Below are 23447 nucleotides of genomic sequence, written 5' to 3'. Positions count from 1 at the left end.
GGTACAAACACTGTGGTTGTCGCATGTTCATTGATGCGAGATAGGCACAAGAAAAAAGAACCATGTGAATGTACCGAAAATTCTGTTTGCTCGTGGCTCCAAATCTAGCACTAGCACAATTTCTTTCGGTTCGCTTGCTAATGCTTTTGACCTCCTAAAGAAACATTAAAGATTTACAAAATTTTCTACCATTAACGTAACATCATGTATTGGACTATATTGTCTGGCTTAAGCCTTGTTCACTGGACCAGCAGTAAAAACTTCATCTGACGAAAACACAGTAGGTTCAAATGGTTGCTCAGTTGCCGAAACGTCTTCAGCCAGGAACGCATCGTCGTTGGATACGAGGTGGCGGTTCTCGTGGTCAACATTGTTGAAATTAATGCAACGCTGTCTTGAAGAGAAAAACCGACTAGCTGGTTGTTGAGCGTAGGCTGGCATCCAGCAGCGGGAAGCAGTCTTAAAAGTGGCGAGAGACAAGTATTGCTTGACCATGGTATGCTATTATTGTGTATGTGTGTGAGAAATGAAGGTGAGTAAATGCTGAAGAGGAAAAGGGAAGTGATTGTGGGAAAATTCTTGTCCTTATATATGCTGGAGAAACAGCTCCGATAGCCCGGCCTTGAGTCACGAATGATTCATCTGCGTCGTCCTGCAGAATACGGTGCAATCAAGCCACTGGATGCATTTTTGGTATGCCGATTTGGTGCTTTGTTCTTGTCCCTTTCACTTTTTTAACTTATTGCTTGTTTCCACAAGCCAGTCTTTTCACCCATGACCAGATTTTCTTCCATCTTTCTCTCTTTTGTAACGTTGGTTTCGCTCATGAGACAGAATAATGTGATGACGCACGCTGATGTACCCCGGATCTGCGCTTGTATGACACACGACTATTTTCTGTCCATACGGGATGATTATGGTCCGATTCCGCGCTCTTAACCAAGGAACATTCCCTTTCCACCGGTGCGAACAGTTTCACATGGCGTCGCGGAAGGAGAACCGCAATTACTACAGAACAGTAACATAACCAAACCACGGTTGTCTATTCTACTGCATTACCACGTTTACAATGTTTTTTTAATTAATTTTTTCTCTCAGCATTGCCGCAAACCAAAAGGTATTAGGTCACGTGCACACAGTATCGCACAGTGTGCTTTTCCATTTCTCCGGACCCCGGTCCTTTTGTCCGCGGCAAAATCTGGGGAATCCACACTACACATTCTTTCTGAAAAAACAGACGAGAACAGCTCAACATGGGAACAGGCTGGGAGCTAACAAAAGCTCTAAGAGAAAAAATATACCAGTATGCCACGTATCCACAGACGTCTGTTAGCATTCGCCAGATGGTTCAGTTTGGTCCGTCGCCGTCGCCTGGCTCCATTTTTTTGGCTTCCCGCTTCATAGTCGAAGAACTACCTATTCGTCTTGCGTTGAAAGTGAAGGACCTAGAAAACTCGCCGATGGGCCTTCTAGAAATGCCATCCACCATCAAAGTCAAGAACTGGTACGCACAGTCCTTCGAGGAACTCACATCATTGCCCAAACCACACGTGGATGAAAAACTCCACCAGATGTTGTTCAGCAGCGACTCCGCGCAGCGGTTGAAAGGTGGAGACAGAGATTTTCTGGGTGTGGCTGAAACTTCTAACTTGGCACAAGAACAGAAGTCTAATCCAGCCGTCAACAATGAATTTTCTGATGATGGCATTGTAGTGAGACATTCTCCGTCGTCATGGTCGTCATCTTCTTCATCTGCATCCTCTTCTTCACAATCGTCTCTTGCGTCTTCCACCACGTCAGCTTCTTCTTCAGTGAGATCTGACTCTCCCACTTATGGCTTAACCTACTTCAATCCGTGTCCCATGAACATTGTTTGGCCTAAGGAAGTCTATGACTACAATAAGTTGGTCTACGATGCACTCACAAAAATAAAAAAAAGACACGATGCCACTGTTGCTACAATGGCCCAAGGTGTCCAAGAATGGAAAACGGAACATAAGTTAGTGACAGTGAACTCGGCCATCCAAACATTTTTGGATCGTTTCTATATGCTGCGGATCGGCATCCGTATGCTTATTGGACAACATATTGCCCTCAACATGTCACAAGCTTCTCCTACAAGACAACGTCTACTGACTTTGATCAATGGCTCTAACGGCAATAGCAACAAAAACGGTAAAAGCAATTATGTGGGAGTCATTTGCACAGAATGCAATGTCAGTGAAATTGCTGAAGACGCTGTGGAGACTGCAAAATATATTTGTGAAGAATACTATGGCCTTTTCGAGGCACCTGAGGTGCAGTTGATTGCACCACAACTGCTGGTGAGCTTTATGTATGTACCAGGTCACCTTATCCACATGTTTTTCGAAGTTTTGAAAAACTCACTTCGTGCTACTATTGAATTCCATACCCCTCGTCTCAAGCGGGAGATGATGGCCGAAAACCCAAATCTCAAAGAAGATGATATCGACATCAACGATTTGACATTTCCACCTATAAAAGTCATCATCAGTGAAGGCTCAGAAGACATTACTATTAAGATCTCGGACGAAGGTGGTGGTATAGCACGGAGTGAAATTCCATTAATTTGGACCTATTTGTATACCACGATGGATAAGACACCTACTTTGGATGCAGAGTACAATCAGACCAGCTTTAAGGCGCCAATGGCAGGCTTTGGGTACGGCTTACCAATATCACGGCTTTATGCCCAGTATTTTGGAGGTGACTTGAAGCTTATCTCTATGGAGGGCTACGGTACTGATGTGTACATTCACTTGAACAAGTTGAGTAGTTCACTGGAACCGCTTCCCTAAGTTATTCAGACAGAGAAGCTTGATGAATTCAAATCTTTTCTGAAAAGACATGCTTGGCTCGAATAACGGAGCCAGAAACGAAATTTAGTGACATGACAAACCTTGTTACATATACGTGATGATATACTTACGATAGTTCTACAATGCCAATAAAAATTATCTTATCTCTGAACACAAACGACTGTGTGGAATAATGTAAAATCACAGTTACTAGTGTAGCGATAAGTTCACATGACATTACTTTGTGAATCCATTTGATAACCTAAACCATTCGTTATAAAGTATTATTTTTTTCTGGAAAGTTTACTCGCAAGCAGCCTTTCTACATAGAAAAAATTTTAGTAGAAAGAAGCTAAGCAAAGATATTAGGAAGGGCTATTGTTCTAAGTTGACCCGAGGATGCAAGTGTGGGGTGCGACTCAATATTTCTTTTTGAGTCACAAGGCAAATCTCCATTCCTCGGAGCGTGGAAGAATCCACACAATTACAAATTCGAAGGAAAGGATAATACCCTACCAGAAATAGCTGCCCTTGCAAGTGATACCCCCCACTTTTCGAAACCGAAATTTCTTTCCTCTGATAATTCTCCACTAGCAAAGTAGACCCTTGTGACCAGTTTTGTGTGCACTCCCCCAAGCTCTGCATTATCAACAGATTCTGAGGGAAAAAAAAAATCCATATTCAATTTTTCTTCACCATGTCAACACCCAGAGCAAAACCATGGGAGGTTGCTAGCGGCACATCTACAGCAGCAGTGTCGGGTAGTACCACGCAGGCGCCGCTTGGTTCAGATTCAGAAGCCCCAGCGGCAGTTCCAGAACGTCCAACTTCTTTGACTGATCCGTCTTCCAGCTCCTCTTATAACTACGGCCAAGCGTCCTCAGGATATGGCTCCACTGGGTATGGTACCGGTTATGGTGGTTCTAGATATGGGTCAGGCTTGGGTGGCTCCATGTACGGCTCTGGATACGGCTCGTCTATGTATGGAGGTTACGGTTCAGGTATTGGTGGCTATGGTTCCTCTATGTACGGTGGCTACGGCTCAGGAATGGGCGGCTACGGCGGCTATGGATCAAGTATGTACGGAGGATACGGCGGTGGCATGTATGGACCAAACGGAATGCAAGGCCCTGGTGGAATCGCCGAAGGCACACAGGCCACGTTTCAACTTATCGAATCGATTATTGGTGCCGTCGGCGGATTTGCGCAAATGCTTGAAGCTACGTATATGGCTACTCACTCTTCATTTTTCACGATGGTGTCTTTGGCAGAACAGTTTGGCAACTTAAAGAATACATTGGGTTCACTTTTAGGCATATTTGCCATCATCAAATTCGCCAAAAAGCTACTATACAAGATCTCCGGCCGCACTTATAACCACGGCATCAGTGCGGAAGATTTTGCCAAGTTCCAGAATAAACAAAAGAAGTTGGAAGAAAGTCTCCGCAAGACGCCACAGGGTGGCAAATCCCGCATCTCCTTCAAACCACTTTTGTTGTTCTTGGCAGCCTCTATTGGCTTCCCATACTTACTCAGCAAGGCAATTCAAAAGCTCAATGAGCAACAACAGTCGCAACAGCAGAGAAGACTTCAAGAACAACTGGGCATGGCTGCAGGCACCCGTAACCCTCTTGATCCCAAGAACTTGGAATTTGCTAAAGCGATTTATGAGTTCAATCCAGAAAATCCAAATGTGGAGATCGAGCTAAAGCCAAAGGAACTTGTGGCCATTTTGTCAAAATTGGACCCTCTCGGCAATGAAAGTCAGTGGTGGAAAGTGCGCTCTCGTTCAGGGAAAGTGGGCTATGTTCCTCTGAATTATTTAAGCATCATAGAGCGGGCACCGAAACAAGTCGAAGCTTCGCTGTCGGACCCTGTGGCCACGAAATTTGTCGATGAATTCCAGAAACAATAAGGAAACACGCACATGTGTCTTGGGTCAGGCTGTTTGTATCTTATCATTATCCAGATACAGATATGTAATATTTAAATCAACGGATGATGCAGAAAGGACTGGATACAATGATAGGAAGTATTATATGCCGCTTAGTTCACTCCTTTAGTCAATTTCAACAATTTTCTAGGTCAAATTAGCGAATTGACCTACTGGCACATAAAATACCTACTGGTGCATAGAATGTAACCGACTGCTCTCTGAGTTTAAATGAACCACTGGTATCATTTCTACAATTCATCTTTTAAATAAACTTCATTTCAGTACTCATATTTTATCTTCCGACAGCGTCGTCTGGGCGCTGTTGCTCCAACTCGACCTTAGAACCCTTGTCAGCCAAACTCTCGTATCCAGCGTGATTGGCCTCGACTCTAGCTCTTTCCTTGGCCTGGACCGCCGAATCTTTAACGTCTTCGGCCTTGTCTCCCAAGGTTTCCTTCGCTTCTTGGGCCTTGTCGCCCAAGGTCTCCTTGGCATTCTCAGCCTTTTTTCCCAAAGTTTCCTTGGCTTCCTCAGCCTTGTTGCCAGCTTTGTTAAAAGCTTCTTGAGCACTAGGAGCATCCTTAGTGACAGATTCGGCAGTTTCAATGCCGTCGGCCAAAACCTCGCCAACCTTCTTGTTGGTGATATCTAGGGCTTCCTTAGGATTAGGCACGTTTTCTGAAGCTTTCTTCGCTGTGGTTTCAGCAGTGTCAATGCCATCAGCCAATACTTTGCCCACTTTCTCGTTGGCCTTGCTTAAAACCTCTTTGGTTTTACCAACCACAGATCTTGATGCAAGGGAAGTTGAAAATGCTCTAGTTGCGGTGGGCGCGTAAGTAGGTAATCTGGAAAGGGCAAGTCTGAACATGGTGAATATTTTATAATGCTACATAGAAGCCTCTTATGGAGGGCAGCTAGTATTTATATCTCTGCAATAGCAAAGATTGCTTCCATAATCTCTAGGTCACGAGCGACAGCAAGTAGCAAGCAAGTGTTAAGGCGCGCAATACATACTTGTGTCGCTTATATAACTGAATATATAATATGTGGGGGTATCATATACTACAAATGCGCCGAAGGTTCCGTCCTGTCGCTTATTGTGTCCGTCGTAACATGATTTTAGATATGTTGTATGACATATTCCACTATCCCACTGCGTATGTAATATGATGAGGATTGAAATTGTGGGAGTGCATTTAAGTCACTCGCTAATTGAGTAGCAGTGACGTATGTAAGAGCTCTGCCGTCTAGCCAAAGAGACTGTAATAATTGCAAACCAAATTTAGATTTGTTAAACAACTATTATGGGTTACCTCGTGGTAAATAAAGAATATAGAAGTGGTTTCGTGGTCTAGTTGGTCATGGCATCTGCTTAACACGCAGAACGTCCCCAGTTCGATCCTGGGCGAAATCATTCTTTTTTGTTATCTTTCTTTTTTTTTGCAACATCGTACAGTGAAGGCAATGCCAAACTCCAACTGTTGTATTGTCAATTGGATAATGTACTATGATCCACATTAGTATCCGCATTTGAATTGAGTAATTAGATCCTGAGAGGTGCGTGCAGTTACTTCAAAGAAGTACCTCATTCGTAGTATTGACCTACACATTTCAACAATAATTCCTTTTAATCGATTGTTAAAGCCTTCGGTCGCTTTCAAAAGATTGAATCTTTTTATCAATTTCTTCCATTTCTCTTTTTCTGTGCTATTTAAGTGTGCTTCTCCTTTGTTGTAGTTTTTCTTCTCACTAGACCGTTAATGTTGTTCACTGGGATAGTCTTCTCACTAATCAGTGCAGTGATGTTATTCGTGGGTTGAGTTCTGGTCTCATTCAGTGCATCAACACCGTTTGTTGTTCGTGTTCTCTTTCTAATTAGCCCACTTATATTATTGACTTCGGGCTTCCTTTTCTTCACAAGTCCGCTCACATTATTGGCTTCCACCGCATGCTTCATGGTTTTATGGGGATCACTGGCGGACACATCAGTTTGTCCTTGCACTTGCTTCTTCTTCCCATCAACTCGTAATGGTGAAATATTTACGCCAAGCCTGCGAAACATTTCCGGTAGACTGTAGCGAGTTAAAGATTGAATGTCTTCCTTGATGCTAAAGTTTTGGCCTTTGATGAGTTCAATGATTCTTTTGTATGTCCGCAAAGAAACAACGGTTGCATTCTTCGCTTCCGAAGAAAGTTCCTGTTCGAATTTTTGAACGCACCCAATTATTCCCACTGTGTTGCCCAATCTGAATTCCAGTCTGTATCCCAACTCATTCCAGAATTGAGTTTGAGTCACATTTCTGTACCGTCCTTCAACGATCAAATGCTCTAAAAATCTACCTTTGGGGTCGTCAGGGAAAACTGGAATGCGGAACACAGCTAAGTCCAGATTGTCGTCCGTATATATATTGCCCACGTTCCAGTTCGATGCCTTTGGCAAGTAACGTCTCACTTCTTGAGGATCAGAACCAGGGATGTCAGCCTTGCAATCCCAGCAGTCACCAAGGGATTTATGGAGCACTGATATCCACCATTTTAAAAGACCATTGCCGTCTGCAACGTGCTTCCCCGGGTTCTTCTCCGATTTGGGAAAGATATACGCGTTGGCGGAGCGGGTAAACAATGAAAGGCTCGTCGAAATTGAGTTGTAATTCCATCTTTTGTCTGTAGATAAAGCACTGGTTCTCGAAAGAGGCAAATCCCTAGCATGATAAAACAGGATAGAGTCGTAAAAGGCAGGGTCAGATTTGAGCTGATGGCTGAGATCCATAAGCGTGTTGACAACGCTGAATTCACTTTTCTTAGCGGATGCGGTCGTTTCTGTTTGGTGTTGTTTGCGCCAAGAGACGTTGGCCAAGTAAGCATCTGGGGCCAAGGAAACCAAGTACTTGATGAACTGGGCAATGATACCTGCCGCGGATAAGCGGCGTGTTCCCAATCCGCTTGTATCCGCTTTGGACACGAAAAAATGTCTATGGAGTACTCCGTTGTCACAGGTGAAATATACATACACTTCGACGGCTAGCACTAGGCATTGTGACGCTTCTTCGACAACGTATAACAAATGCTTCAGCTTCAAAGTTGGAGGACCTGACACAATTAGTGGTTTTACCTGGTATGCTATAGTGCGTAAATGCACTACATGATGGAGCCCTTCTAGATATGGAGAAAACTCCATTGGAGCTTAGATGGTGACGTTGGAGAACACGTTAGCGCGCGTCGCAAAGAACTTCTGTGCAGATTCAAAGTGCGCTAACTATGAATAGTAAGTCAAACCTTGGACATAAAGATAAGTCAGTGATATGCAGATAAGCTGAAATGTCTCCATCCCTTTTCATACTACCCCATTTTGAAAATGTATTATGCTATACTGGTGTTATCCTGAAAGTGTTATTCCTTTTGCTTCATACATGACATCCGTCAGTCGTGTTCTTGGTCTTAGGGATTCGTGAAGACTGTAGCACCAAAAACTTATAATATTATTCGCCACGGCGATTCGCTTCGCCTAGCGCCTTGAAATATGGTTCCTTGTGCATGCGTCGTCATTAGTACTTGCACGACTTTTATTTTCTCCGTATCTTTAGGCGCTATGAGGGTCATGGGAGATGCTGGATTTCCCAGCATAGGAAAATGTTTACTTTCAGTTGAACTTTTTCGCCCTTTGTAATCTCTAGGCAATCTGTTTGGAGGTGTCACGTCAGAAGAGGCGGAACTTCAAGCCAGATGCGAAACGGAATGCGATATCAAGCCGTGGGAGTAGTGCATGCACTACAGTTGATAACGTATGAACACGCATCCGGCTTCTTGATTGGGTGTGCAAACCTATCAAAATAGTACATGCAGTTCACTATCAGGTATCACTCGTATCTTCCCCGAAAAAAGCAATGCACACAACATCCTCGCAGCCACTATATAGTCTTGGCCTCTTGCCCCTTCGGTGTCGTAACTTATCGTAGCGAATGTACTAAAGGCTCAGAAATGTCAATGTTCTCTCCTAAAGTCTCTAAGCGAGACCCCGAGCTCCATCCGGTCAAGTCTCAAGTTGTTATCGATGACTTGCGTATCCAATCTGTTCTTTCAAACCAGTCGGTTGTGTTGAACATTGACCATGAGGTGGACTCGGATGAAGCCATGATCTTGGCCTTGGGTTACAAACAAGAGTTCAAACGTGAGTTCTCTATGTTTTCTATCTTTGCTGTCTCTTTTTCCGTGTTGGGTTTGCTTCCTTCTGTCGCCTCTACCTTTGATTACCAACAATTGGTGGTTGGTGCTTCTCCTTTGCCTTGGCTTTTCGCAATGATAGGTGTCACGGCCGTTGCCTATTCTATGGCTGAGGTTGCTTCGGCTTTCCCTACTTCTGCTGGTACTCCGTATGCCGTGTCTCAGTTGGCACCTAAAAAAATGGCTCCCTTTTTAACATGGCTCACTTGTTTTTCTAACTGGATGTGTCAAATCACTGGCGCCCCTTCTGTGAATTACACGGGTGCGTGGTTGATGTACTCTTTGGGTTCTTATAATACTGGGTTTGTGCCAACCAACGGTCAAGTTTATGGATTGGCAACGGCCATTATGTTCTCGCATGCAATCATTTCGTCTTTGCCAACACGTTTTTTGGCGCATTTTAACAACGCTGGTACGACCGTCAATATGGTATTTTTGGTGATTGTGTTCATTGTGATTTTCGCTGGAAACGACAGAGTCAACATGTATGACGGAAAAATCCCCAAGTTTAACTCCAATAGTAAAGCCTGGAGCTTTACCAACCAAACGGAGTTTCCTTTGGGTGTTGCTGTCGTCTGTTCTTTCCTCGGTGTCATCTGGGCCATGTCCGGTTACGACTCGCCTTTCCACTTATCTGAAGAATGTGCCAATGCAGCTGTGGCAGCGCCAAGAGCCATTTGTCTCACGGCTACTTTTGGTGGCTCGGTTGGTTTCCTTTTCATGTTGGCTATTGCATACACCATGGTTTCCATCGAAGATGTGGCCGCAGACCCATTGGATTTGGGCCAGCCTTTTGTCACATACTTGGCTCAAATCATGTCTAAGAAGTTGGTGATGCTTTGCACAGCCTTAACTGTCGTCTCTTCATGGTTTATGGGTTGCTCTTGTATGTTAGCCGCTTCCCGTGTCACGTTTTCTTACTCCAGAGACGGACTTTTCCCTTTCTCCCGGATTTGGTCTCAGGTCAACCCAAGAACGGAGACTCCCATCTACGCGGTGTGGATCAACATGCTTTTGGGCCAGCTTTTTTTGCTCTTGATGTTTGCAGGTGATACTGCCATTGGAGCTATTTTCTCTGTGGGTGGTATTTCGTCAATGATATCTTTTGTCATGCCAGTGTTTTTTAGAATCACCACATCCTACGAGACTTTCAAGCCGGGACCATGGAACTTGGGAAAATATTCTCGCCCCATTGGTATTGTTGCATGCGCCTTTGTCATCATGATGGTGCCATTCTTGTGTTTCCCTACGGTCAAGGGCAAGGACTTGGATGCTAACTCTATGAACTGGACAGTGGTGGTCTACTTTGGGCCCATGTTGATTTTCATTATCTGGTGGATTGTCGACGCACACAAGTGGTACGTTGGACCTAGACCTAATATCGGCGAGTATATGGTTCAAGAGCCCTCAGACAATGTTGAAATCTTGCAAGGGGTCGTAACGAGCAAGGACGAAAGCTCGACGGAAAAGAAGGAATAAATAACAATTTAATACTATACAATGTTTGCACGAAAGTAGCAGTGGTGTTGGACAAGAAGCGTCTCCTACCATGCCCGCGAAATGCATGCAAGAAACTTCTTCGCTCCACGAGACGCAGGGACATGGAGTCGCGGGCCCAATACTTATTAGTCGTCGGATAATTCCGGACACAGTACTATATTGGTGGCTGCTGCACTTGTGCATTTCAGTGCTTTGTTCCGGTTTTATAAGAAAAGTTCTTTCCAATGCTGGTTATTGAATATATCCCCCAGTCTCTGGTCCAGCGCCGTGTTCGGATAATCTTTCTCTTGTGGCACATTTCCCCAGCACGCTCGCCTCTCGGGCATGTCGTCCTGCACCAACGCAATAATTACCCATGTGGGCACTCTATGTCCTGTCTATTATCTAGTGGGTCATAAGACTACTAGCTGATTCAGGCATACATTTAGTGAAGAATCTTCCCAGCACAAAAGTCAAGTTAGAACTTCAGTGAGACTTTAAAGTCTGGCACATCTCTACCACCAATTTATTCCGCGTTCCGACCTCTTCCGCAGGCCCATTTACGCCCCCATCCTGTCCGGACTATCTTTTCACTCGGTTTTTTTTCCATCTCCACCTTGTTCAACGTCGGATTCAGCCAGACTATTTTGCATTGTTGACGCTCACCTCCCAAGCGTTCAAACATCTTCGAAAATCCAGCACCATGCAGTTTCATTACATGGCTCCGTGGATTCCCTGCTTCACGTCTGCCATCGAGGGCGAGTTGGCGGCAAAAGACCATAAACCACCTTTCACGCTGTTCCAATTTGCATCGGTGGACACAGATGGTTTTCCTCATAACAGAACTGTGGTTTTCCGTGGTTTTCTCTTTGATAATAAGAGCAATAATGTCTTGACGTTTTGCACAGACAAACGTATGGGCAAGTACGAGGAGTTGCTTCACAATGACAAATTTGAAGCGGTGTTTTACTTTGAAAAAGTCAAGAAGCAGTTCCGGTTCCGCGGCCGTGCCAAGATCATCGACGATAACCACTCGCCCAACTTGGACTTGACTGTCATCCAGCCTAAGCATATCATCGCTAGCAGCATGAATTCGGAGGATTCCTCGGACGAAGACGAAGACTCCGAAAGTGAGCTTCGCATTACTGTTGCCTCGTCTCGATCATCTGCGTCTCCCTCCGAAGACCACGACGTTTCGCCGCAACAAAGACCCATTCATTTCCCCATAATTTCGCCGTCATTGTTGCTGAACATCCAGCAAGAAAACTCAGCCATTTCGTTCTCATACCCCAATTTACACGAGCTTAGTGGCATAGACTTCAAGCCTCCCACTAAGGAAGAGTGGGATGGTGAGATTGCTAGAGTGTGGAACTCTCTTTCCAAAGGACTCAAGCTGTCGTTTAGAAGACCTGCACCAATGCTGCCAGTTACTGATGAAAACCATAATCTCATGGACAAGATCAGCCGAGGTGTGGACGGGAAAAAGGAAGAAAGTGGCATGAAAAACTTTGCTGTAGTAGCCATGTTTATTGACCAAGTCGACTACTATGAGATGGAGAAAGAGCGCAGGTATATCTATGTTAAGGACGACACCCATCTCTGGAGCGAACAAGAGGTATGTCCTTAATTCTGTTACGTGGGCTTAATCCAGTTTATATCCTCAATGAATTGTTACGACGGAAGTAAGTTTTGTGACTGTGCTTCCCAAATGAGTTAAGATACTTAGATTGCAAAGAAGAAGCGAATAGAAAAGAAAAATTTAGGGAAAAGGAACAGGGATGAAATGATTAGCATCTCGTTTTCCTCGAACGGTTTTTTCTTGTCTCGTTTCTTGCCCATATCGCTTTTAAGTCGCAAGAGAACAAGAAATACGGCGCGCAATTAAACACGCACTCCGCGTTTTTTGCCCAAAGATTTGCACTGTTGTTTACTCTTTAAATTCCCTGCTACATCTTTTTTTTCTCTCTTGTCAGAAATGCCTCCAAAAACCACTTCAGTATCTTCAAAGATGACTTATAAGGGTATGTCCTATTTTGAGCAGCAGAGAACTTTTAACGGTATATTCCTGCTTTTTTTAATAACTTCGCTAACATCAGACATGATTAAGTCCGCCATCATCTCTTTGAAGGAAAGAGCTGGATCCTCGTATGTGTGAATCTTGCTCAATTGAGTTTCGTATTCATCTGTGATACTAACCATTTAGTCGTCAGGCAGTCAAAAAATACATTTCTTCCCATTTCCAAATTAAAACTGCTACATTCGACTCATTGTTCAATTCTGCTTTGAGAAAAGGTGTTGAGGCCGGAGATTTTTCCCAACCCAAAGGACCTTCTGGTCCCATTAAAGTTGTTAGAAAAGAGAATATAGTGGACCCAAAATCTTCCAAAATAGTGAAGAAGAAATCCTCCCCAAGCGCTTCCCGAACAAAATCTACTTCCAAACCTCTGTCATCAAGCAAATTGACAAAGACGAAAGTTGCGAAGTCCAAAACAGTTCCAAAGGTTGTGTCGAAACCTAAAGTGAGTAAACTGAAGACTGCTGAGAAGTCTAAAGCCGCTTCAAAGGCCAAGGCTTCTTCAAAGACTAAGGTCTCATCTAAAACTCAAGCTGTTTCGAAAACCAAAGCACCTTCTAAGCGTGTCGTGAAACCAAAACTGCTGGTGAAAATTGTTCCGCTCGCGTCTACTAAAGCTAAAAAGACATCCAAGACGACTCTGAAAGTGAAGAGTGCATCTAAGAAAGCCGTTTCAAATGCCTCTGGAAAGGTCACCAAACCTAAAGCGGCCCCTAAGAAGACGACGACGCAGAAAGCACCAGTGAAGAAAGCACCAGCGAAGAAAGCACCATTGAAGAAAGTTCCAGAGAAGAAAAATGCAGTGAAAAAAGCCACGAGGACTAAGGCTTGATAACTCTGGACCCTTTGTCTTATAGACTGAAACTATCTGTACATTAGAATCCTTTTTTTTTTTTTGTGTGTGTGTTGGCGTGAGCCACGGGAATTCATACCCAGTATACTTCCTACTTGTCTTACTACTTGTCTTACTACTTCCTTTTTGAAGGCCCTCTTTTCTGGTTTTTTTGCCCTAACTTTGTCTTAATATAATTGAAATGTTGTTTTTTTTGTCATCATTGAATTTCAAGTTCTAACTTCCATGTAGACCTCCATATGTTTAGTTGTGAACCTGGCAGACTGTTGTTCATACTGCATAGCTGCCTCATAATAAGTGCACGCGTCTCTTGAACAAGGCTGCATCACATACATATGATAAAGTCGTTGAAGCCTGTTACGTCCGTCATTGTTGCGGCTTTACTGCCTAAATATGGCATCGGTGCACAAGGGAAGCTTCCGTGGAGATTGAAACAGGAAATGAAATACTTTAAGGACGTCACCTCTGCTGCAAGAGAAGGTTCAATCAACGCGGTTGTGATGGGCAGAAAAACATGGGAATCTATTCCTAAAAGGTTCAGGCCTTTGCCAAATAGACTCAATATTGTTTTATCGAGATCGTTTTCGAATGAGGAAAAGGATGGCGTTCTCTATTTCAACAGTATCGACTCCATCATGTCTAACTTGGCCCAAAGCAATTACTGGTACCATGATAAACCTATAGACAAAATCTTCATTATCGGAGGAGCCGAGATATATAATTCAGTGATAAAAGGGGATTTGGTCGATAATTTGTTGGTTACGAACATCAGGTATGTCGGAAACCCTGAGGCGGAACCAGTTTTAGACACATTTTTGGACTGGGACATGTCTTTGTGGGAACAGAGTAATGTCTCCCGTATAAGAGAATTCCTGGAGGTCGAATTTGAGGAGGGAATAATCAAAGAGGGTGACTATGAATACGAGTACACAATGTGGGAAAGACGTAAATAATAGTGCAAATGCTTAGACAAAGACATTTAATTTTCGTGGTTATGCGTTACCAAATACTATCGGATCAAGTCCAGCTTTTGTTAGCATGCTAGTAATATTTCTACTAATGCTCTTACTTTAGTATGCGAAGTTGAGAGATTCGTGAGAAAGACAAATTCCCTTCCTTCATTGAATCATACTTAAGATCAAGATGATTTCAGTCTATTCTTGGTAGCGAAGAAGCAATGATGACAAATCTACAGTTTTATTAATTTATTTTTTCTTCTTGTTAGTCCTTTTTTTTTCTATAATCTTTCGTGATAGGCGTATAAGATTACAGCTTCCGCGCACGAAGAATCTTTCGATCTTTCAATAACCATGTTCGCCTCTCTTAGAAGATTCCAAGCCACGCCCGCTTATGGGGCACTTCTTAGTTCCCTTAAAGTGGATTTGAAGAAAGCAATGATTGCCAAAAACAATATGGAAAAGACAACCATTCGTTCGATTTTGTCCACGATCAAGAACAATGAAATCGATGGTGGAGCACAGACGGAATTTGAGTTGAGCAAAGTGCTTAACAAGATGGTTAAGCAAAGAGTTGATTCTGCACGTGAATTTCAGCAACAGAAGAGAGATGACTTGGCAGAAATTGAGAGCAAAGAGTCAGAAATCATAAAAAAGTATGTGGAATCTTTGCCAGTTGCATCAGATGAAGAAATCAAGGAAAAGTTGACCCATTTCTTGAACGAAATCAAAGCAAATGACGCCAACACGCATGTCGGTGCTATCTTCAAACAAATCAATGACGACTTAGCTTCTTCATGGGGTGCTGCTCCTTCTGTGATCAAGTCAATGGTTCCTCTGTTGTACAAGGACATTTTCAAGAAGTAGTAGAGGGCTGACTGTGGTTGACAACGTTGTGACTGGGTGGTTTTCGCATACTGCTTGTATAGTTTTGCTCATCTGTATATATTTCTGGTCTATACTTGAACAGTGAAAGCACATTCCATAACATAGGACATGGTAAATCTAACCACTAGCGATATTACTATAATTTTCTATTGAACAGCATCGTTTAGCAATATGAATCAGCACACAAGGGATGGTGTCGATGATGGCTATACGTGGTCTAGGTAACAAAAGAAAACAAGACGCAAACTGAGGTACTGAAGGGAAAGAGAACAAGATCGAAGAAAGTTATACAAATAGTAGAAGTCTATGAAAAAAAAAAAAAAATGAAAAATGATTTGTTCGGTCCTCAGAAATTTGCTAAGGAAGTCACACGGATTAACTTTCAGCACACTGCTCCTATTCTTCACTAAATACTGAACGTGACAAAACATTATTAATTGCAATAGCTAAAGCAATTTCAGAATAATCCAGAATAAATATAAGACCATTTAAAATACCTTTTGTCATGGGGTGGTACTCTAAAGAGTGCACAAGGTAGTCTCATGGTAAAAAAACAAAAATAAAATTGGGCGAGGAAGCAAACCCTATTGTCAACGGAAAATCACCACTACTTGGCTTCAAGAGATCATTGCGTTGGCATGTCGGAAGTATGTCTTTTATCATAAAGTTCTGCAAATAGAACTTCAAACTTCCTTTTTTTTGGCTTCATCATATACTAACTGTGTTTCAGGTGAAGAGAACGATCAGAATCACCACCCACCAATTCATCTTAAAAGATGTTCCTGCTGTGGAAAATTATCCAATGAGACAGTGGTCCATTGAGATTTCTATGTTAAATGATCAGGGCCAGGAGATTCCTGCCAACATTCTAGATAAAGTGACGTATACTTTACACCCTACCTTCGCCAATCCAATCAGAACATTGAAGCAGGCGCCATTCAAAGTGGAAGAACAAGGCTGGGGAGAGTTTGACATTCCTATTTCTGTACACTTGGTGGGATTGCCTGGCAAACAAGGAGAGCGTAAGTTCAACCACGATTTGAACTTTTTGCAAGAGAAATACACAGTGGACCACCCTATTCTGATTCCATTGAAAAATGCCCAGTTGAATAAGCTTTTGGCAGAGTCTGGTCCTGTGCCGGCAGAAGGTGATGCCAAACGGAAGAATGAGTCGGACGCAGCATCCAAACTGAAAAAATTGAAGAGCGCCAACGGTAACGCAACAAAAGGTAGCATTGATTTGGAGAAGCTCGCAAATGGCTTGACTAAGCTCAGTGAAGACGACTTGATTGTCATTGTGCAGATGGTCACTGACAATAGAACTAGTGACATGAACATCAAAAACGACGTTGACAATGGCGAGTTTACTATGGACTTATACACTTTGCCGGAACTGTTGTTGAAGAGCTTGTGGGAGTACGTCAAGAAGCACACGGGTGAGGCCTAGACCCAATAGAAATACTCAGGCAAAGCTTATGGCGAGCAAAAAATAGCGTCGCCCCGTGGGTGCCTTATGTCACCCAATGTTTCTATGTCAAAGAAGTTATCGGATTCATGTGCCTATGTAGACCACACCTTTATCGTAGAATCCCACGATGCTGTGGCCAAACCTTGCCCATCAGGACTGACCGCTACTTGCGAGATTCTGCCTGTGTGGCTTCCACCACCAATACCAATCAGCTCAATTATCTCGCATTTGATCAAATCCCATGCAATACATCCGTAATCGGCGTAGCATGCGTACATTATACGGCCAGAGTGGCTCACATCTAACGATACCACGCCAGGCGAGTCGAACCGCGACCACAAGCTTTCGGCGGATGAGGGCGACTCGAAGCTTTTGCATGGCCGATCGAAATGCTCCTTCAAAGAGTACTCTTCTAACTGGCAGTCCGCCCGCAAGTCAAAGAGCTTACAAATTCCCGAATCGCATCCAGCAACAAAAGAGTAACCTTGCGATAGCGGTGTTACACATTCCACATCTGACTTGGAGATACAGTACGAGTATTGCGGGCCCTGTGTGCGAGTGTCCCATACTTTGACATATCCATCAGCACCTGAGGAGAAAAACGTCTGCGGTGTCAAACTGCCGCTGCGTGGTACCAGTAACAGTAAAACGTCGCCCATGTGGTCCAAAAAATCCCGGACCTTGATATCTTTTGCAAAGTCCCAGAGTGCAATGGTCATGTCTCCTGACCCAGTTAAAACTTCATTATCGTTAAGAAATTCACAAGCAGAAACGTACGCCGTATGAGCACGTGGTGTTTTGCGCCCGCCTCTTCTTTCGCTGAGCTCTACGCTATCAGCATATGAGGCACCCCTCTCATTTTGGAAATTATTGACCCGATACACAGTGCACCTATTGTCCAACCCGGCCAGTGCAACAAAATTGCCTGAGTATGAGTAGGAGCACAGAAGTACCCATGAATTTTGCAACGGAATCGCCTGGAGTTTGAGTCCGGTCACTGTGTCCCATATTATCATAAACCCATCCTGACAAGCTGACAAGAGCTTAGTCGAATCCTGGCACCATTTGATTCCGGAGATTTTATCTCTGTGGCCCCTTAAGGTACCATATTGGCGAAGATATTTTTGAGGGGGAATCGATGCTATTTTTGCACCAATTTCTTTGAGTGTTGCGTCCTTAATGCCTGCATTTGTGCTTTGGACCTCGCCGTACAAGATTTGCGCCGTTTGACGAGCCTTGTTAAGCTCCACCAGAAGATTGTCAAATTTCTCCACCATGGTAGGATGTAGTTAAGGGCTGGACATTCAAGTATTTCTTTCAGGTACTCGTTTCATAAACTACGTGTGTATATCCTGCATTAGAAAACTTTAACCTTATAACATACAGATTATAGGGAGCCGTATCTAACTGCATAATGCAAGATAAGCTGGCGCCGCGCATTCTTTAGTCCCAGATTAACGTTTGGCTAGTCGCTCTCCAGTCCGAAAGGGGCCAATCACAAACAATGAAAATCAGAATAAATGGCCATCAGATACAAAGAACGAACGAAGGTAACTGAACGAATGGGGACACGACTGTTTCGGAAACGACACGACTCTTTTTCAACCCCGCCACAATTTAAGGCTAGTTAACATCCCTAATAAGTTGCATTGCATACCCACGAGGCTGCAGTGCGTCTTTTAATACATTACCATTATGCATATGGTAACAAAAAAAAGGCCACTTATGCAACTTTCCTTCTCTTTCGAGCTGCATCCTGCGCGGCGCCGTTAAATGCTGTTTCACTTCCTTCTCCATCTTTCTTTGCCACAGTTGGAACAGGAGCTGCTGCAGTCTTTTTGTTTCGTGCATTTTTCGCTCTCAGCTTATCGTCACGTTCTAGATCTCCTGTCACCTTCAGAAGATAAGCTGGAACAGGAAGACCCGATTTGAGAAAAAACATCTTCCAGTTTCTTGCCTTATCTTTTAGTTGCACTTGTGTCCTATTCTTCAATGACTCGTTGATCCGACCACCCTGCCCAAAAAGCTCAAGTATTGTTGACCACAGCGGTCCTTTAAGTTCAAGCGCATGACGCAATGCTTTCTCCTCTTCCCTTGTCCAAGGGCGTCTATTCGTAACTTTCCCTTGCATACGAGGGTTGATTCGTATATGTATCTGTTGTTCCTGAATCTCGCTGGGCAAAAGCGCAGACGTGATATCATTAATCTCTTGGCTAGCCGCGGGATCTATGTGATCCACTGCCGTGTTCATACTAACTTCTCGAAGTGTTTCTTCACTGTGAGGTGTATTGGAAACGGGAGGAGTGGTGGTTGATATAGGGGTGTTCAAATTTCTTTCAGAACGGGTATGTGGTTTTCCTCTCTTTCCCCAAATGAGGAAGCCCATATTCTTGGCCACGTAGTCAAACATTTCTTTTAGAAACTCAAACCACTCGTATTCTTCGCTTAGATTCGATCCTTCAGGGTAATTGAGTAAGGTTTCTTTCCGTGATTTGCACCTTGCAACGAAATCTACTTCTGATGGTGACAACGACTTAACACCTCTTCTTTCGAGAAGAATTTGTTCCAAATTGCTAGGCAAAATGTCTTCCAAGATCTCCTCCCTGGATCTTTCTCCTGCTTCAATTGCGGAAATGTAGGCTTGCGTCTTCAAATCAAGATACAAAACTGCCTGAGACTTCAAGAGTTTACCCACTTTATCTCCAATGATCGTGTTTACACCACTTTGAAGACTCATATTGGAAGGATTCATATTGGACATGGAGTTGGCCGGGTCTAAGTTGTTGTACGGACAAAAAACATCTAAGAACGACTCATTCAAGTAGAAGAAACCGACTTCGATTGTGCCCAATGTTGCAGCTAAAAAGGTGGCGAGATTCACTTTTCGTAACGTCGATTCTATAGTTTGTTCACGACTTCTAAACATGCTAGGGGTTTTTTCTCCTTCCTTCCACATTCCTGGAGCCAAATGTTCAACAGTTAAAAACGGGTCCTCTTCGGAGTAAAGACGCTTCGTGAACTCAAAAAGGGAGGTCAAATCACGGAAAGCAGCACCTGATGGCGTTTCTGGACTGGACGCCAAATCAATTATCTTTTGATAGGGCCCTATGGCAAAAACACGGAGTAATTGGGACGCCAAGTTATCTAGAACAGGTAAAGAATTTATAAGAAGCTGGATCCGCGCAGGCAAATAGTCTGCTGCCACTATAGGTAAGGGAACGGCAGCTAATTGTACATTAGCCAACAGCGCAGCCGGGGGAACGTGGCTTGAAAGAGCATTGTACGCGGCTAACGCTGTATTCGTAGCTAAAAGTTCAGAGTCTGGAGGAATGTACCCTGGGAGATTGCTTTGTTTTTGATCCAGAGTATTCTGGTTCTTTTCGTCTTGAGTGTTGTCCACCATCGCTTGGTCTGTTGTAGCCCGTTTAAGCTCATCTGCAATCATCTGGAGACTCAGCTTCTCAGCTTCAGAGCCCATCACGGGGTCGTGAGTTTGGACGTTAAGCAGCTCCGATGGTTCCGTTTTAGCTTGATTTTGCGAATCTTCTAGGTGTTGTTGTGGTTGTTGCTGTTGCTGTTGTTGTTGTTCATCCCCGCGGTGATTATCTGGCAGCTCTTGGTGTTGCACTTGTTCTTGTTCTTGGTAGTTTTGTTGCTCTTGCCCCACTTCTAGCTCGGTTTGTTGCTTTTGTTGTTCTAATTGTCCTTGTTCTTCTTGTGCACCTTGTTCTTGTGTTTGTTGTGGTTGTTGTGGTTGTTGTTCTTCCTCTTGTGCATGTTCTTGACCTTCATGCTCCAGCTCATGGTTATTCGCACCCGTTCTACTCTCAGAATTGTCTGTCTCATTTTGCTGTTGGAGTTGTTGCGCTAAGTCGTGTTGAGCTATAGCCCTTTGGATTTCCTGGTCTAGTCCATACTCAGTTACAAACTGCTCCGCTTTTTGAGTCGACAGCGAGTCATCTTGGGCCAGCGACCCCGAACTTATGGAGCTTTGAACGAACTGATCAGACATTATAGAAGTCACTTTATGTGGGGAGAATCTGTCTGTTTTCTTTTGGTGCAACTTGGTGCTGTCAGAACTAGAGGGAAGTGTGTTTTTAGAGGTGCATACAAACGCATCATCGCGATGGCTTACGTTGGAGGTTGATACCAGAGCAGAATGAAAAGAAGTGATGCTGCCTATAAATGATTTCTTTTCATATTGACTAATATTCAAATGCGCCTCCTCGTTCCGGTTCATTTATTTAGGTGTTGTCCGGACAGTTCGGATATTATAGCAAAGTGAAGACTATGTGCACTCTGCGCTAGTAGTCGTCTATGACAATTGAACAGTTGATAATGGCCAACGCAGTTCTTAAATCACCATTTGCGAAACTAAATGATTGGGTGGTACAATACTTGAGCTGAAGTAGGGGAGTATCAAGTGTCATCACTTGAGGATGAAAGTACGGCATTCGCGCCATGACTGAGATTAGACCAAAACTACTGGTCATGTTACAAAATTCTGACTTAATGATATTAAACATAACTTCACAGTTGCAGTATCATAACTTATTGCTTACATTTTCCTTCTTCACGCTTCTAACTTCATTTTTTTTGAGCACAATTTCTATGCTTGGTCTGCTCTTTCGCTTCCCAATCGCAATGCCTTACAATTGGCACTTTTCTGCAGGTGCGCCAAATACTTCCGCTATCGTATGCCTAATTGGGTAGAGTGCGCTAAGCTCCTAGACTGGCCACACTATATAAAGCAATGGTTGGACGCCTTCTTCCATCGACCACCACCAACGATGTCCATTTGTGAAAAGTACTTCCCTGAGGAGCCTAAAGAGCCTAAAGTGGCAACGTCCTTCCCTGGTCCAAAGTCCCAGGACGCCATCAAGTCTTTGGGCACTGTCTTTGACAGTAGACCTGTCTACTTTGTTGCCGACTACGAAAAGTCTGTTGGTAACTATATTGTTGATGTCGATGGCAACACATACTTGGATGTGTATGCTCAGATCGCATCCATTCCATTGGGCTACAATAACCCGGCTTTGATTGAAGCCGCCAAGTCCGATAAGATGGTGAGAGCAATTGTGGACCGTCCAGCATTGGGAAACTTCCCTGGCAAGGACACTGAAGAAATCATCTCTGAATTGTTGAAGGTGGCACCAAAGGGCCAGGACAAGGTCTGGTCTGGTTTGTCCGGAGCTGATGCTAACGAGTTGGCATTCAAGGCTGCGTTCATGTGGTACCAAGCCAAGAAAAGAGGCTACACTGCATCCTTTACCGAGGAAGAAAATAGGTCTGTCATGGAAAATGAAGCTCCTGGCTCGCCAGACTTGGCCATTTTGTCCTTCAAAAGAGCATTCCATGGCCGTTTGTTTGCATCTGCCTCCACCACATGTTCTAAGCCAGTTCATAAATTGGACTTGCCATCATTTAAATGGCCTAAGGCCGAATTTCCTTCCTACGCCTACCCATTGGATGCTAATGCTGAAGTCAACAAGAAAGAGGACGAGCGGTGTTTAGTCATGGTAGAGGAATATCTTAAGCACTGGAAATCACCAATTGCGGCAGTTTTGATCGAGCCAATCCAATCGGAAGGTGGTGACAACCACGCTTCTGCATTTTTCTTCCAGGGCTTGCGTGATCTCACATTGAAGTATGGTGCTCTTTTGATTGTCGACGAGGTCCAGACTGGTGTTGGTGCTACAGGCAAAATGTGGGCACATGAGCACTTTAACCTTTCTCCTGCCCCAGACATGGTCACTTTCTCTAAGAAGTTCCAGTCGGCCGGCTACTACTTCCATGACCCAGAGATCATTCCTAACCAGGCATATCGTCAATTCAACACTTGGTGCGGTGACCCAGCGAGAATGATTTTGGCTGGAGCTATTGGTCTGGAAGTGGTGAAGCACAATTTGGCTGAACACGCGTCTCGCGTGGGTGACTACTTGTACGGGAAGTTGGAATCCTTGTTCAGCAAGTACTCTGAGCTTGTGACGGACTTGAGAGGAAAAAACCGTGCAACCTTTATCGCTTGGTCCTTCAAGAAACCAGAGTTGAGAAACAAGTTTTTGGTGGACATGAAAAGTGTTGGTATTAACATCGGAGGCTGTGCCGAAGATTCTGTCAGATTGAGACCTACATTGGTTTTCGAGGAGAAACACGCGGACATTTTAGTTGCTGGCATTGACAAGATCTTGTCTGGCTACTAGAGACATGTGACGATGCAGGTACCCCGGATTTGATGCGATAAGTGCATGCTATGGATATAGCTTAAAGTATGCAAGGTAAATTATGAAGGTGTAAAATGATAACTATTGTAAAAGATACTCGCAGTGTTCCAGCTTTCCTTCCATATTTTAGTAGTAGTGGTCTAGATTTCCGTATTTCTATGACTCGACTAATCTAGATAAGAACACAGGAAACTCGTTGGTTCCAGTTGGAGAAGAATTACTCGGATATGAATGAAGGTTTACGTCGTTCACATCTAATGATTGTCTATACTAACTTCTAGACGCTCATTATGGTTCTACGTGATGTTATTTGATGATCGAATGAAACGTCAAAACATAAATACACAAGCAGACGTGGTATAACCAGAGCATTTGTATGTACTTGACGTGCCCAAGAAAATACAGTGCTCACCACGAATTCTTCCATTTTTCGTCCTTTTGAGGGCTATTCTAACAATAAAAAATACCTAGTGCGACGTTCAGTATGAATAAGTAAAAGCTCTCACATCGTTGTAGTCTTCCTTTCTAC

The 23447-nt window shown here is 43.7% G+C and overlaps 13 protein-coding genes and 1 non-coding gene across 14 annotated transcripts; 9 read left to right on the top strand and 5 right to left on the bottom strand. All coding sequences in view use genetic code 12, as the record gives it.

Moving 5' to 3' along the window:
* Positions 1-228: 228 nt before the first annotated feature.
* On the bottom strand, positions 229-495 carry FOB63_001042 (uncharacterized protein; the record flags this gene model as incomplete). Its single annotated transcript, XM_066102121.1, has 1 exon — positions 229-495. One exon carries the CDS (start codon positions 493-495, stop codon positions 229-231), a length of 267 nt encoding a protein of 88 aa, XP_065958571.1.
* Positions 496-1253: 758 nt separating this feature from the next.
* On the top strand, positions 1254-2819 carry FOB63_001041 (PDK/BCKDK family protein kinase; the record flags this gene model as incomplete). The annotated part of the gene is made up of 1 exon (XM_002619897.2): positions 1254-2819. The coding sequence occupies one exon, from the start codon at positions 1254-1256 to the stop codon at positions 2817-2819; it is 1566 nt and encodes a 521-aa protein (XP_002619943.2).
* A 697-nt stretch (positions 2820-3516) lies between these two features.
* Positions 3517-4734, top strand: PEX13 (peroxin; the record flags this gene model as incomplete). The annotated part of the gene is made up of 1 exon (XM_002619896.2): positions 3517-4734. The coding sequence occupies one exon, from the start codon at positions 3517-3519 to the stop codon at positions 4732-4734; it is 1218 nt and encodes a 405-aa protein (XP_002619942.2).
* Positions 4735-5047: 313 nt separating this feature from the next.
* On the bottom strand, positions 5048-5623 carry FOB63_001039 (uncharacterized protein; the record flags this gene model as incomplete). Its single annotated transcript, XM_002619895.2, has 1 exon — positions 5048-5623. One exon carries the CDS (start codon positions 5621-5623, stop codon positions 5048-5050), a length of 576 nt encoding a protein of 191 aa, XP_002619941.2.
* A 472-nt stretch (positions 5624-6095) lies between these two features.
* On the top strand, positions 6096-6169 carry FOB63_005500. Its single transcript has one exon. It is a non-coding gene; the product is annotated as a tRNA-Val (tRNA).
* Positions 6170-6466: 297 nt separating this feature from the next.
* On the bottom strand, positions 6467-7933 carry RTT109 (H3 histone acetyltransferase; the record flags this gene model as incomplete). Its single annotated transcript, XM_002619894.2, has 1 exon — positions 6467-7933. One exon carries the CDS (start codon positions 7931-7933, stop codon positions 6467-6469), a length of 1467 nt encoding a protein of 488 aa, XP_002619940.2.
* Positions 7934-8592: 659 nt separating this feature from the next.
* Positions 8593-10455, top strand: GPT1 (Gpt1p; the record flags this gene model as incomplete). The annotated part of the gene is made up of 1 exon (XM_002619893.2): positions 8593-10455. The coding sequence occupies one exon, from the start codon at positions 8593-8595 to the stop codon at positions 10453-10455; it is 1863 nt and encodes a 620-aa protein (XP_002619939.2).
* A 703-nt stretch (positions 10456-11158) lies between these two features.
* Positions 11159-13361, top strand: FOB63_001036 (Pyridoxamine 5'-phosphate oxidase family protein; the record flags this gene model as incomplete). The annotated part of the gene is made up of 2 exons (XM_002619892.2): positions 11159-12070; positions 12666-13361. The coding sequence occupies 2 exons, from the start codon at positions 11159-11161 to the stop codon at positions 13359-13361; spliced, it is 1608 nt and encodes a 535-aa protein (XP_002619938.2).
* A 356-nt stretch (positions 13362-13717) lies between these two features.
* On the top strand, positions 13718-14335 carry DFR1 (dihydrofolate reductase; the record flags this gene model as incomplete). The annotated part of the gene is made up of 1 exon (XM_002619891.2): positions 13718-14335. One exon carries the CDS (start codon positions 13718-13720, stop codon positions 14333-14335), a length of 618 nt encoding a protein of 205 aa, XP_002619937.2.
* A 357-nt stretch (positions 14336-14692) lies between these two features.
* On the top strand, positions 14693-15205 carry FOB63_001034 (Yqey-like family protein; the record flags this gene model as incomplete). Its single annotated transcript, XM_002619890.2, has 1 exon — positions 14693-15205. One exon carries the CDS (start codon positions 14693-14695, stop codon positions 15203-15205), a length of 513 nt encoding a protein of 170 aa, XP_002619936.2.
* Positions 15206-16028: 823 nt separating this feature from the next.
* On the top strand, positions 16029-16673 carry TAF14 (TATA-binding protein-associated factor; the record flags this gene model as incomplete). The annotated part of the gene is made up of 1 exon (XM_002619889.2): positions 16029-16673. The coding sequence occupies one exon, from the start codon at positions 16029-16031 to the stop codon at positions 16671-16673; it is 645 nt and encodes a 214-aa protein (XP_002619935.1).
* A 113-nt stretch (positions 16674-16786) lies between these two features.
* STE4 (G protein subunit beta) lies at positions 16787-17971 on the bottom strand (the record flags this gene model as incomplete). The annotated part of the gene is made up of 1 exon (XM_002619888.2): positions 16787-17971. One exon carries the CDS (start codon positions 17969-17971, stop codon positions 16787-16789), a length of 1185 nt encoding a protein of 394 aa, XP_002619934.2.
* A 446-nt stretch (positions 17972-18417) lies between these two features.
* Positions 18418-20934, bottom strand: TBF1 (Tbf1p; the record flags this gene model as incomplete). The annotated part of the gene is made up of 1 exon (XM_002619887.2): positions 18418-20934. The coding sequence occupies one exon, from the start codon at positions 20932-20934 to the stop codon at positions 18418-18420; it is 2517 nt and encodes an 838-aa protein (XP_002619933.2).
* A 457-nt stretch (positions 20935-21391) lies between these two features.
* UGA1 (4-aminobutyrate transaminase) lies at positions 21392-22897 on the top strand (the record flags this gene model as incomplete). Its single annotated transcript, XM_002619886.2, has 1 exon — positions 21392-22897. The coding sequence occupies one exon, from the start codon at positions 21392-21394 to the stop codon at positions 22895-22897; it is 1506 nt and encodes a 501-aa protein (XP_002619932.2).
* Between the last annotated feature and the right edge of the window lie 550 nt (positions 22898-23447).

Source organism: Clavispora lusitaniae (genome assembly GCF_014636115.1).
Source record: "Clavispora lusitaniae strain FDAARGOS_655 chromosome Unknown tig00000003_pilon, whole genome shotgun sequence".
NCBI classification, from domain to species: Eukaryota; Fungi; Ascomycota; class Pichiomycetes; order Serinales; family Metschnikowiaceae; genus Clavispora; species Clavispora lusitaniae.
This window is presented reverse-complemented; position numbering and strand designations above follow the sequence as displayed.